Source organism: Coenobita brevimanus, chromosome 112 (assembly GCF_032717465.1).
Source record: "Coenobita brevimanus isolate Jiangsu-jjx chromosome 112, ASM3271746v2, whole genome shotgun sequence".
NCBI classification, from domain to species: domain Eukaryota; kingdom Metazoa; phylum Arthropoda; class Malacostraca; order Decapoda; family Coenobitidae; genus Coenobita; species Coenobita brevimanus.
This window is the reverse complement of record NC_137065.1, coordinates 17,899,026-17,913,607: the sequence shown is the minus strand read 5'-3', so window position 1 is coordinate 17,913,607 and position 14,582 is coordinate 17,899,026. Positions and strand designations below refer to the sequence as shown.

The window sequence follows — 14,582 nt, the reverse complement described above, 5'->3', positions numbered from 1 at the left end:
TTACCAGTGTTGTAAGCAAGGTATTAGAAAAGCTTATAAGAAAAGCTTGGGTAAATCATCTAGAAGAACACAATATGATAACAGAAAGACAGTTTGGTTTCAGCAAAGGAAAATCATGTGTTACTAATCTGTTGAGCTACTATGACAGAGTAACAGACACATTACAGGAAAGAAAAGGATGGGTGGACAGTATCTAATTAGATTTCAAGAAAGCATTTGACACAGTACCACACCAAGACTTTTATGGAAACTACCATCAAGGAAGAATTCGAGGCAAACTGTATTGTTCGATGCAAGATTTTCTCATAAGAAGAGAAATGAGAACAGTACTAAGGGGAAATTACTCATCATGGAAAGAAGTGACTAGTGGAGTACCACAGGACTCAGTGATGGCACCAATCATGTTTTTAGTGTATATAAATGATATAGACAGTAACACTAGAAATGAAAGCTATCTAAATATGTTTGCAGATGATGCAAAAATACAAAGGAGAATTACTAACACAGACTCTTGTAAAGAGCTACAAGAAGAATTAAATAAACTTCATGAATGGAGTAATACATGGCAAATGGAATTCAATGTAGACAAGTGTCATGTAATCAAGTTTGGTCAAAGTGGAAAAAGACCTGATTGGGATTATACGTTAGGAAATAAAACCTTACACACATCAGAAAGAGAGAAGGACCTAGGTGTGATTATCAATAACAGACTATCTCCGGCTGACCACATCAGTGAGAAGGTACGGAACATGTATACACTGCTTGCAAATATGAGAACAGCATGCATATACATAAATGAAGACATGCTAAGAAAGATACTAACATCATTCATCAGACCAACCCTAGAGTATGCATCAGTAGTCTGGAGTCCTCATCTCAAAAAACACATAGACAAGATTGAAAAAGTTTCAAAGGGCCGCTACAAGATGGGTACCAAGCTTAAGGAATCTAAGCTACGAAGAAAGACTAAATAAACTGAATCTACCAACACTACATGAGAGAAGGAAAAGAGGTGACATGATTATGCTATATAAATGCATATCAGGGAAGAAGAAAATAGACATAAATGATTACTTAACCTATGGGGAAGCATCAGCAAGAGGACACTGCAAAAAACTGCATAAGAAGAGAGGTGATAAAGACGTAAGGAAATTTAGTTTCCCAAATAGAGCAATTGATCAGTGGAATGCACTACCGAATGAAATAGTGTGTGCCAAAACAATTCACAATTCTAAAGATATGTACGATAAATATGGTTTAAGACACGGGACAGTACGATCTTGACTCACAGAGAGTAGGCCAGCATGCTCTCCAGTACAAATTTCTCTAACTGTCTTCACCAAACTACATGCACAGTACACACTAGACTTCCTATTCAAAGTTCGACAAAAATGGCGTCTATTAATCAAGCCTCGGAGTCCCCAGGGGGGCGGGACCATAAATGCCCCCGCCATCTGCCCCTCTCCCGGTGACGACTCGAGGTTCCTGGAACCACTGTCTGACTCTCTTCTTCTTCACTTCTGCAACATTCGCGGCCTTTCATCTAACTTTCGCTCTGTTGAGCACCACCTCTCCTCCTCTAAACCTCACCTTCTTTTTCTGACGGAGACTCAGCTGTCTGAGGCAACTGACAGCAAACCCTTTTCTGTATCCTCCTACTTTCTCTATACTCATTTCAAAGCCAAAGGTGGCTGTGTATACATACGCAACGACTTATCTTGCTCTCGTGTTCCTGAACTTGATTTTCTGAATTCTCCACACTCTGGCTTCGGCTTTCCTGTCATTCTCTGACTAAATATATCTGTGCTGTTTACTTATCCCCTAATTCTACTGACTATCAAAAATTCTTCGACTATCTTACTTCTACGATGGAACACATTCTGTCCATTTCTCCTTTCTCTGAAATCTCCATTCTTGGAGATTTCAATGTTCACCACCACCTTTGACTCTCCTCTCCTTTCACGGATCCACCTGGTGAACAAGCCTACATCTTTTCTATCCTTAATGACCTAGAGCAGCTTGTACAGCACCCTACCCATATCCCTGACCGCCTTGGAGAGAGCTTCAACATACTTGACCTCTTCCTCACAACTAATCCTTCTGCTTACTCTGTTAATCTTTTCTCTCCATTGGGCTCCTCCGATCACAACCTTATTACCTTAACCTGTCCTATCACTCCGGTACGGCCTGTGGACCCTCCAGGGAAACGTCGTCTATGGCATTTTGGAGCCGCGAATTGGGAGGCCCTCAGGCAGTACTTCTTTGATTTTCCCTGGAATGATTATTGCTTCCATGGCCGTGAGCCATCTGAGTGTGCCTTGCGCATTACGGAGGTTATTCTCTCGGGCATGGAAGCATACATTCCTTTCTCATATCCTTTGACTAACGCAAGAAAGCCTTGGTTTAATCACGCTTGTTCTAATGCTGTTCGCAACAAGGAGAAGGCCTACAAAAGGTACCGGAGCCAACCCACCCCTGAATCACATCATCTTTACGTTTCTGCCCGGAATCGTGCTAAGTCTGTTCTTCGCTCTACTAAAAATAATTTCATCCATACTAAATGCTCTCAACTCTCCAACTCGATTTCTTCCCGCTCCTTCTGGCACCTTGCCAAAAATCTTTCTAACAACTTTACCTCATCATCCTTCCCTCCTCTTTTCTACTCTGATGGTTCTGTAGCTATTTCTTCTACTGATAAAGCAGATCTCTTCGCACAGACTTTCTCCTCCAATTCCACCTTAGACGATTCCGGTGCTGTTCCTCCATCACTTCTCCCCTCTGACTTCCGCATGGCTTACATTAAAATTTCTTCAGTTGATGTATTTTCTGCCATCACTGGCCTCAGTACTAACAAGGCATATGGGCCTGATGGGGTCCCTCCTGTTGTTCTCAAGAACTGTGCTTCTGTGCTTACACCCTGCCTTGGCAAACTCTTTCGCCTTTGTCTGTCAACTTGTACCTTTCCTTCTTGCTGGAAGTTTGCTCTCATTCAGCCAGTTCCAAAGAAGGGTGACCACTCCCAACCTCCCAACTATCGTCCAATTGCTTTAACGTCCTGCATTTCAAAAGTTTTCGAGTCAATTCTTAATACAAAAATTTTAAGGCATCTTTCCTATCACAACCTTCTTTCCGATCGTCAGTATGGGTTCTGTCAGGGACGCTCCACTGGCGATCTTCTCACCTACCTTTCAGACTCCTGGTCATCCTCCTTTCGGGACTTTGGCGAAAGCTTTGCCATTGCACTTGACATCTCAAAGGCTTTCGATCGAGTCTGGCATAACTCTTTAATTTCCAAACTGCCCTCCTACGGTTTCTATCCTTCTATCTGTGCCTTCATCGCTAGCTTCCTTTCTGGTCGTTCTATAGCCGCTGTTGTAGACGGCCATCGTTCTTCTCCTAGATCTATCAACAGTGGTGTTCCTCAGGGCTCTGTCCTATCACCAACTCTCTTCCTTTTATTCATCAATGATCTTCTAAGCTGTACATCTAACCCTATCCACTCATACGCTGATGACTCCACCCTTCACCTTTCCATTCGGTTCCCGCAACACCCATCTCAACAGTTACTTCAAGAAACAAGCGATGAGGCTATGGCACACCTAATGTCTGACTTGGCTCGTATCTCTGACTGGGGTAAAAATAATATGGTTGTCTTTAATGCATCTAAGACTCAGTTCTTACACCTATCAACCCGACAAAATCTTCCACAGGTATACCCATTAATGTTTAATAATATTCAGCTTAATCCTGCATCATCCTTGAACATGCTTGGGGTTTCATTTACTCATGACTTATCTTGGAAAGATCATATTACATCTCTTGTAAAATCTGCTTCCAAGAGATTGGGTGTGCTAAGCCGACTCTGCTCTTTCTTTACCCCTGCACAATTATTGACTCTATACAGGGGTTTTATCTGCCCCTGTGTGGAGTACAACTCTCATGTGTGGGGAGGCTCTCCACATACAGCTCTTCTCAATAGGGTGGAGTCAAAGGCTTTTCGTCTCATTAACTTTCCTCCTCTTACTGACTCCCTTCAACCTCTGTCTCTTCGCCGCACTGTTGTATCTTTATCTCTTTTCTATCGCTACTTTAATGGTCACTGCTCCTCTGAACTGTCTGCTTGCATTCCTCCACCTCTACGACGGGCGCGTAGCACCCGTTTGGCAGCAAACTCTCATCCCTTTTTTGTCCAACTCTCTAATGCAAGAGTTAACCGTTACTCCCAGTCTTTCATTTATGCAACAGGTCAGCTCTGGAACTGTCTCCCTCTGTCTGTATTTTCTGCTGCCTATGATCTCCAGTCTTTCAAACGCAGTGTGTCCAGGCATCTCAAAATGATCGGATCTTGAATTTGGCTCTCTATTGTATTTTGTTTTTCTCTTGGAGGGAACTGTTACTGCGGGCTCATGGCCTTTGGTTCCTTCTTCCTCGCATAAAAAAAAAATAGGTAAGAACACACACACACACACACACACACACACACACACACACTTCTCTTAAAACATAACTTGTAATCTCGTTTCTCCACCAGCACGGGTGTTTTTAAAACGTATTCAGATAATAAAAAAAATAGTTAATTGCTGAGACAACATGGAAAGTTATAGCTATAAGAACTGGAGATAAGTAGACGGTACTCAGAGAGGGAATACGTCCGGCAACGCCTGTACCGTACAACTGAGACCACCACTAAAATATAATCAACTCTTTCTTGGCCCATGACTCACATAACTGAAATCCATTGATAAGTTTTTGAGATATCTTTTGGACAAACAAACAAAAGGCAGTCCTGAACTAGGACTAGAACTCAGATCACCACAAATACTTAACCAACACTTCCTTTAGCGATGACTCACTTATTAGGAAAATTTTATTGAACTTTATCTGTAACTTTCTGAGATATCTTGTGGACGAACAAGCAAACCAATGAAAGTGCCATAGGCAGAGTGCTTGCTGGATGGACTGGACTGGATTGGAATTTGGATATAGACCTGGAATGGAACTGAAGATTGTAGCAACGAAAATGTGTCCCATGTTAAAGATAGGGATTCAGCCCCCCACCCAGCCCAGAGCCTCTGACTGATTTTGATGAAAAACAATAGGCTTCAAGGGTTTATGGATATCTACCGTCTGATTTTTTTTTTTTCAAAATGATTAACGCAAACCTGTGATCTGTAGAGAGCTGACAAACAAATAGACAGACAGACACACATATGGAACTGACCATCATGCTTGCCGAATCTTTCGATTCCGCCAAGCAACATACAGTACATGCACTACTGACCAACATGCTTGCCGAATCGAAATATTCCGGGAAGCAACAAACAGGATGAATACATAGCCTCCTCCCATCCACGCCGACGAAGATAATGAGAGTGAAGATAAGAAAAAAAATGAATATAGCAATTAAAAATAAACAAAAAAAACATAATGACAGGATGTAGTTAAGTGGACTGGGGCAACTCTTTTCCGAAAGTGCTTCCAAGTGAGTGACTTATGTACAGACTCGCTCGTAGGAAATGTTCCCCCATTTGAAAGGGCAGTGAGTTGCTTATGATTGATTAATGGAAAAGAAATTAATGCAAAGAATGTAGCAATATTCGGAAATGTTTTCCCTGAAAATACTATAACGAACAGAAAAGCAAGGTTGTGAAAAAGATGGCACCCTAAAACAGACGAGACACGAGGGCGAATACACAAAGGAACTCGGTCTGTCTGTCTGTCTGTCTCTCAATAACGAGAACATTCGGCTATAGCGTTCGCCTTTCTTTTAGAGATCTACAGAACAGAGATTACCTAGCGCATTGCCGTTCCTCTTCTGCCTCTCCTGTAAATATTTCATGCTTATAATATATATATATATATATATATATATATATATATATATATAATTTTTCAAACAAGTATAATTTTTTTCCCTACCGGTTTAACGATATGGTGTGGTGGCTGGGGGAAAGCCTTCCTGTTTTCTGTCCTTTTCTCTTACACGTTGGTTAGATATTACTAGGATTAGCCTTTTTTCCAGCAGATAACCTCGTCATGGGCCAACACGCCTCCTGATATCTGTACTTTCTATGTACTGCTATGCATTCACATATATTCCAATACACTCCCATGTACTCGTGTGTACTCTCTCTCTCTCTCTCTCTCTCTCTCTCTCTCTCTCTCTCTCTCTCTCTCTCTCTCTTTCCACTATCGTCATTCTTTCCACTGTCTTGCTCATTTTGATACTGCCTTTACTCTTGTTCTAATTCTATTTTTTATCTATTTCTTTTAATATTTCTATTTTTTCTCTTCTACTTTCGTATTCTTCATCATTTCTTTTTACATTTTCTTCAAGAATCTCCAAGTTAAACACCATGTTTTTTTTTGCCTTGTTTTTTCTTGTTTTTCTTGTCTCCTCCGTTTCTTGATAACTTCATCTTCCCTACTTTTACCTAATTTGCATCTCTTGTTCTCTCTTCTTCCACAGTTCATGCTTAATCTGCAATTAACAGTCCCCTGATTGTCTTCCCCCTTCATATTTTTCTCTTCGTTTTTCCCTTCATCCGTTTCTAATCTCTCTACTTTCCCTCCATTGTTTTACCTTTCTTTCCTTATTTCATCCATTCCTCCTTATTCCATATTCAGCTGTCCTTCCACTGTCTACCAGTGCATTAATTTTATCAAATCCCCCCCCCCCCCTCTTTACTTTTTACTTTTCATCTTATCTTCCATTGTGTTGCTCAGACTTGCAGTACATTTGTCTTCTCCAGTCTTTCATTTATACTCTTCATCTCTAATTCACCTTTGTGCCAATATCTATATTGATTTTCTACATCCATTTATACTCTTTACCTCTTCTTCGATTGTTTTATTTATCTGCCTTCCTCTCATTATTTTGCTTTTTTTTCGCTTGTATACTATGTTGTGCTTTTATTTATTTATTTTTTTATCCTGTGTCTTAGACAGTTGAGTCTCTGTGAGGATCAGAAGGTGAGATTTAGAGGAAAGATGATGTTCAACAGAATGTTTGAGGACAGGCTGTGAATGCTGCAGAAATGAAGAGAAAGTGAGTCAGACACCCCACTTGGTTGTCCCCAGGAGAACTGACAATGACCAGTTCTGAACAAAACGTCCAAGAAATAATTTGTACATATTTTCGCGTGTCGCGACTTCCGTCCATTTCGCATCAGAGCGCCGCGCGCGATCGCCATTTTTTTTTTTTTTTTTAAACATTATTTTGACACTCTCTGGGCTTAACCCAAACTAATGCAAAAAGAATTAGATGTTTATTACCGTCTTTGAGAAAGAAACGAACAAACGCACAAATAAACACGCATGTGTGTAGCTAGACATTGCTTATAATATGCATAACCATCTATCTGTCTGTCTATCTTTCTTTTTTTTTTTTTTAATAACAGAATGGAGGAAGGAAAAACAAATGGGGAAAAAAAAAAAAAATCCATACACCAGATTACTGGTGTCCTCTATTCATAAAATATCTGTAACAGTTAGACTTGAACAGTTGTGGGTTGAAATTTGGAGGAAAACAACTCTGGGGAAGCGAGTTCCAGAGAGATGCAGTTCGGGGAATGAAAGAATTCTGATAGGCAGAAGTTCTGCAATATGGTTGAGTGACATTCCAGTCATGAGCGCTACCAGATGCCCGTGTAGCACGAGGGAAGGCATGGAGAGGTGGCACCATGGACGCAACTTCCTCTGAGCATTTGCCAAAAAAATATCTGTAAAATAATGCAAGGGAGACAACATTCCTTCTTACTTACAGGGGAGGTAATTCATATGTAATGGCAGGGTTGTTAATGATTCTAACAGCTTTATTCTGAATTTTGTCTAGTTGTCTTAATGAATTTTGTCTAGTTGTCTTAATGCAACCTCGCCACAACCGTTCCACACGGGTGAGCAATATTCAAGTTGAGAGCGCACATGACTCTTATAAATTATAGCTAACTGCTCATCGGCGAAGAAGTTACGGACTCTGTACAATAATCCAAGTTTCTTTGAGGCGGTTTTAGCAAGTGATCTGACATGAGAGGTCCAGCTGAGGGCACTGTTAAGTGAGACACCAAGAATTTCAATACTTTTGGAGATGGGAATATTAGTAGCACTGAAGGTAATGTACGAATCTGGCAATATCTGTCTATTAGTAAACTGTATATATTTAGTTTTACTAGCATTAAAAGAGACAAGGTTGTTTTGTCCCCACTCACTGATTGTAGCTAGATCTTGATTTATGGAGATGGCTGTATTGAGTTGAGAGGTAGAGATATTAGACTTTGTAAATGGATGTCTGAGTGTGAATGAACTATGTAGTGTTGAGTCATCTGCATATGAGTGAACGGGATTGTGAGTGACAGATAAGAGATCATTAATATGAACCAGAAATAGGGTTGGCGCCAGAACTGATCCCTGCGGCACGCCGGCGTTAATTGAGTGGAAATTCGAATATACATCATCTATTTTTATTCTTATTTTCCTGTCACTAAGATAAGAAGAAATCAAAGGAACAAAAGACGTTAGTCCATAGCAAAGGAGTTTGGACAGCAGGGAACGGTGCCATACTCTGTCGAAAGCTTTAGAGATATCAAGAGCTACTGCATGAGTTTCTCCGAAAAGATCAATTGATTGATGGATGGTATGAGTTAAGAGATTGAGTATGTCAATGGTGGATCTTTCGTGGCGAAAACCGTATTGTCTATCACTAATTAAGTTGTTGGATTCAAGATGTTTAACAATATGCTTATTAATTAAAGTTTCAAATACCTTACCAAGAGATGATGTGACAGCTATTGGTCTGTAATTGAAGGGGTCAGGGGAACTTCTTTCTTCGGAACTGGGTGGATATTGGCTTCTTTCCATGATTTTGGGAATAAAGAAGTACGTATGCATAGTCTGAATAATTTAGCTAGGACAGAGGCAAGTTCAGGGGAACACTTTTTCAAAACAATTGGCGGAATTCCATCTGGGCCTGGAGCTTTGTTGGTAGGTAAATTGTCTAGGATGGATTTTACGAAACTTGTCTGTATTTTAAGTGGGGCAATTTCGGGAGAATCAAGTTCCAGTACTGAGACATTCTGGCTGGTATCATCTATGGTAGAGTTTCTTGCAAAGGTACTAGCAAAGATATCTGCTTTCCCACGTGGGTCATTTGTAATATTGCCATCTGAAGATTTTAGTTTGGGAATGGAAGATAACTTGTTAAAGTTATTATTGAAAGAATTAAGAGTTGACCAGAATATTCTATTGTCATTAGGGTTGTTAAGTAGTTTTGATGCTTGCTTTTGAAGAAAGTTTGATTTAGATAGATTTAATACAGCTTTTGCATGATTTCTAGCAATTTTAAATTGGGAGAGTGATTCAGATGTTTTTGATTTTAAGTAAGAGTTATATGCTAATGACTTTTGGGCTGTTGCTCTGGCACAATTGCCATCAAACCATTTTGGAGAGTTTGATCTTTTAGTGAATTGTTGACTTGGTATGAATAAATCCATACCAGCTAGTATTAAGTTGCAAATGTGGGACTGGATAGAATTGGGATCACTAGAGACGAAAGACTGCCATGGAACATCAGCAAGATAATTTCTAAATCCATCCCAGTCTGCCCTGTCAAAGTGCCATCTGGTCACCCTGACAGGTTCGGAATGGGGAGGTGTAGGAGGGTTAACTAATGAGGCTTTGATGAGATTGTGGTCAGAGGATCCAAGTGGTGACAGTACCTCTATCCTGTATTGATCTGGATTATTTGTCAAGAATAAATCCAAGAGATGGGCATTATGATCAGGATTATCAGGTATTCTGGTTGGTTGCTCTTCCAACTGGGTGAGATTAAACGATTCCGCAAACAGCTCGCATTCTAGACCAGCGTCGTCAGTCTGGGCAGAATGCAGTAACCATTCAACATTGTGTATGTTAAAATCACCCAAAATGGTAATTTCATTGCCAAGGGCAAGGTCAGGGTTACTCAACTGAGTGGATATGGAAACAAATACACTGGGTTCCGAAGAAGCACTGGGGGAACGATAAACTACACAGATATATTTGGTAATGTTTTGGCAATTTAATTTATATAATGAGTAATCAAAACTGGATGAAGTGAAGTTTAAAATAGTATCAACTGCATATTGGGATTTGATTTAACAACAGGTGCCGCCCTTGTTTCGAAAGTTTGTAAGGAGATGGTAACCGGGAAAACAAAATGGAGATATATCGGTAGAGGGTGAGATTTGTGGTTCTGTCTACCTATGTCTCTATGCATCTCTCTCTCTCTCTCTCTCTCTCTCTCTCTCTCTCTCTCTCTCTCTCTCCAGTATACAGTAAATATATATATATATATATATATATATATATATATATATATAGATGTATGTGTGTGTGTGTGTGTGTGTGTGTGTGTGTGTGTGTGTGTGTGTGTGTGTGTGTGTGTTATGGCACGCAAGTGTGGTTGTGCCTGAAAAGAGAAAGAGAGAGCGTACAGAAATAAAGTGAGAGTTCAGGTCTAGAAAGCGAGTGCGCTTGGTGGTATTCAAAACCGATACGACTGAATTTTTATCACTTTACACCTGTGGCTCCGTTTAGGGGATTTGGAGTCTCTCTCTCTCTCTCTCTCTCTCTCTCTCTCTCTCTCTCTCTCTCTCTCTCTCTCTCTCTCGTCATTTCACTTCCATATAATTATCACTTTTTTACTTATCCTAGCTTCTTAACCTTGTGAACAATAAACAGCTGCAGTGCCCTACACAAATAGCGCCGTCTTCGTGCTCTTAAAGTGATTCCAAAATTATGTGTTGTCTGAAAATGAATCATCGTATGCCCGAGAGCGGTCATGGAACGACCTAACGCTAGAATTTTATTTTTTGTTATAGCCGCGCACAAAATTCCCCGAATGAGATTATTCTGTCTGTTGGTCTTACATAGTATATATTTTTTGGGTTTGCTTTGTGCACACACACACACACACACACACACACACACACACACACACACACACACACACACACACACACATGTAGACATATACAGAAAGAGAGAGAGACAGAAAGAGAAGGATTTTTCTGTCTGCTGGTCTTATGTAGTTCATTTTTTTTTGTTTATTCTGGGTATATATATATATATATATATATATATATATATATATATATATATATATATATATATATATATATATATATATATATATATATATATATATATATATAGGTATGCAGAGAGAGAGAGAGAAGGATTTTTCTGTCTGCTGGTCTTATGTAGTTCATTTTTTTTGTTTATTCTGGGTATATATATATATATATATATATATATAGGTATGCAGAGAGAGAGAGAGAGAGAGAGAGAGGTCTTGTTGCTTTCCATGTAGTGTATGACGAATTCGATAAGTTAGAATTTTCTGTAAAACTTTCGTAGGCCTACTAACGAGACAACTAATTAGATGATACCGGAAATTCTTGAAGTCTTTACTTTCATCTTGAGAATCTGAGAGGAATATCGTTTTTCCATTATTTTCGGGGTGATTTAGCTTCTAAGCATTTCATTAATAACTTGGCCAGTTTATTTCATTCGTGATCTGCATCTTCAAGTCAAAGAATGTGACTTACCTCATAAGAAATGGCTTCGGGGACATGAGGCTTATTTCATGCGAGGTAGATTTTCAGAGTCTCACCGTGAAGTTCTTAGTAGGAGCAGCAGCATGTAAATTTTTTTGGCATTTTAAGTTATCCTTCGTCTCTCATTCCCAATCCCAAGGGTGTATCAGGAGACAATATGCATACATTTCCTGAACCATTTACCATGGGACCCAAAGAACACTCAGTCCTGTCTAGATAAACTGGTTCTTGATGATTCAGGCCGATGTTCGTTAAGGGAAGTAATGGGAAGATTAAATAAATCATCGAAATTAGCACATCATGCTTAAGTACTGGCTCATTGGACAAGCTGGCAGACGCTGGTAGAAACGAGTCACACTCGTATAGATGCCGGTTTTCCCCCAGCTCGGAAATTATCAACCACAATAGCTTCATAACTACGGTGAGTTGAGGAAAAAGTTTCATGTGAATCTGTGTCATGCCATTTTCAAGAGGATAATGTACATTGGATATTATTTTGCAAAGGTTACTAAACTGTCCATGTTGCTACTCTAGCCTGTTTTCCGCCTTTGCTGCAGTCGACGACATAAAAAGCAGTGGGAGTCACTAGTGTATTTTGCGGCCTTGCCTTTTCCCCTCTTCAGTCCTTGCAAAGTCATTTTCTATGTTTCCTGAAATGTAATGCTGGGGATCATTGTGTCCACTGTTCTACCCTGAAGTAGTTCTTTGATGATTGTACTATTGATGTAAAGTTCTGCATAAATTTGTACGATTTGAGGCTCGTTCTTATTAAACAACATATGTTCTGATAAATGCATTACATTATTGACCCAAACTACCTTCGCTGAACACATTATGATCTATGTATTCACTTGTCATTCTTTCTCAATTTTCCCTTCAGGTGGTCTCGGAAGTACGTGGTGTTGGACTGCAGCACAGAAATGGCCAAGAGTCTCATTATCGGCCATGTCCGTGACGTGCATATGGGTCGCCGCAACTACCACTACCTCATGTCTGGCCTAGTGAGTATCACCCTTTAAACACCTTGGGCATAAGGCGCCCTCTACAAACTTCTTATTAATTCTTAGACTGCTACAGTCCATCTGGAAGGACTGTGATGGTTGCTGTGACTGTCCTTCAACAAGGTAGTGAGATTTATTTTTTTTTCACTCAGATATTCCTGCCAAACTCTCGATAATACTCTATGGATGTGTAACATGGAACTCCTCCAGTCTGCCTGAAGGTGTTGCATCACTGTCACAGATTGGTCACCACAGAGTCATTATGATGCCTTGTTTCTCCAAACTACCCCCTTCCCCCTAGCCAAACAGGGCAGGAAGTGCACCCAGCCACTCAGCTGGCACAGCTTACTGCACAGTGTCATCTCTGACAGCGACTCCAAAGGCAGGAGGTGAGTGTGAGGAGGAAAAGGCTAAGAATGGAGTACTTTATTTATGTGTGCTTAGTGCAAGGTAAGCCGTCATATGAGAAAGTTCTTCCAAGGGAGCCACATCTTCAAAGACTTATAGGAGTCACAAAATATTTTAAATGTTTAAGTATTCTGGTTTATACGTACTGATATATATAATTAGTGCAGCTGTGAGTTAAGAAATAGTGGCAAGTGGCAGTCACACAAGTGAAAGTGACACTCTGGGAGTTCTGAGTGTAGCACACCTGCAAGCGCTTTGAGAAATAATGTACAATTGTGTACATTTAAATACCCTGTTTTAGTATCATCGTCATCAGCCATTACAAGTTCACTGCTGAACAAACACCTCCTGTAGATACGTATTTCCGTGTCTGCTACTTCTACGGAACACGGAAGTAAACTATGTCCCACAAACCCTTGAACTCGTTCAGTGCCTCTGCACACATCTGTTTTCCTCACTCAGGGCACCAAAATGTCAGAAATTTTGTATACTCTTTGATGAGTGTTATTAATTACAATTATCTAAATACAGTTGAATTACTTCATGAAATATACAATGCAAATTTAACTTAACCCGCCGCGTGTCAGTGCCGTTTTAAAACGGTTTGACATAATGCTATGGTCTGTGCCAGTTCTGTTTTAAAATGGTCTAAAATAAAAAAACTTCACTGTGACCACATTTTTCAAGATTCGCGGTTAAAAAATTGACAGGCATGTAAGGTAACTGTTCCTCTTCCATCCCCCAGGCTATCAAGGCCATACACTCACTCGTTCCCCCACTCATGCTCGCTCTGCCTCACTCTGCCGGTGTGCCTCACCTAGTGCTGTACATAGTGAAGGCATTTTCTAAATATTTTCATGTAAGTGTAAGTTGTAAATATTTTCTTGTAAGTGTAAGGACTATATAGTTAAGTCAAGTTGTAAATACCTTCTTGTAAGTGCCAGGACTGTACATAATGAAGTCAGGTTGTACCTATCTTCAAGTAAGTAAGCATTCACAGTGAGAAAGACACACAAATTGTGATAGATGCTGAAGTAATAAGTGATCAGGAAAGTGTACTGAACATTGCTATACCTTCCCAGCATAAATACTTGAGTATACCTTACATAGAAAAAGGCTTTCTCTCACGTACGTGGTGAGAGTGAGTGAGCGGTTACACCTGTACACGAGTATGCAGGACTAAATGAAACTCATTTCCGAGCCTCGGTGAGCATTTTTATGGCGAAATTTGTTGTTTCCACATCAAAATCTATAATTTTAGCCAAAAAAAAAAAAAAATGGTCGAAAAATGTCTGGCACTGGGGTGACCCAGAGGGCTAAAAATAGCCGGCACGCGGCGGGTTAATCTTAGCTTTAATTAAGCTAAAGACAAATATTCCCTTTATCTATGTAAATATGTATTAAATGCTTCCTCCTTTTTCTCGTTAGGGTACAACATTCTACCACACAGGCGCAGTTAGGTCCACGGAAAATTCCTAAGTATTTACATGTATGTACAATATAGTTGTCCACAAGGGTTAAATGCAGTAGCATTTAATTTATTAATAATAAGAATTATTAAACAGAATGTACTCTCTGG

At 39.9% G+C, this 14,582-nt stretch overlaps 1 protein-coding gene across 1 annotated transcript in view; it reads left to right on the top strand.

Moving 5' to 3' along the window:
• LOC145418128 (glutamate receptor 1-like) overlaps positions 1-14,582 on the top strand; it is a 722,099-nt gene that overhangs the window by 298,416 nt on the left and 409,101 nt on the right. Inside the window, exon 6 of the mRNA XM_080286652.1 lies at positions 12,475-12,595. Coding sequence (XP_080142778.1) covers positions 12,475-12,595 — 121 coding nt within the window. The remainder of the gene's footprint in view (positions 1-12,474; positions 12,596-14,582) is intronic.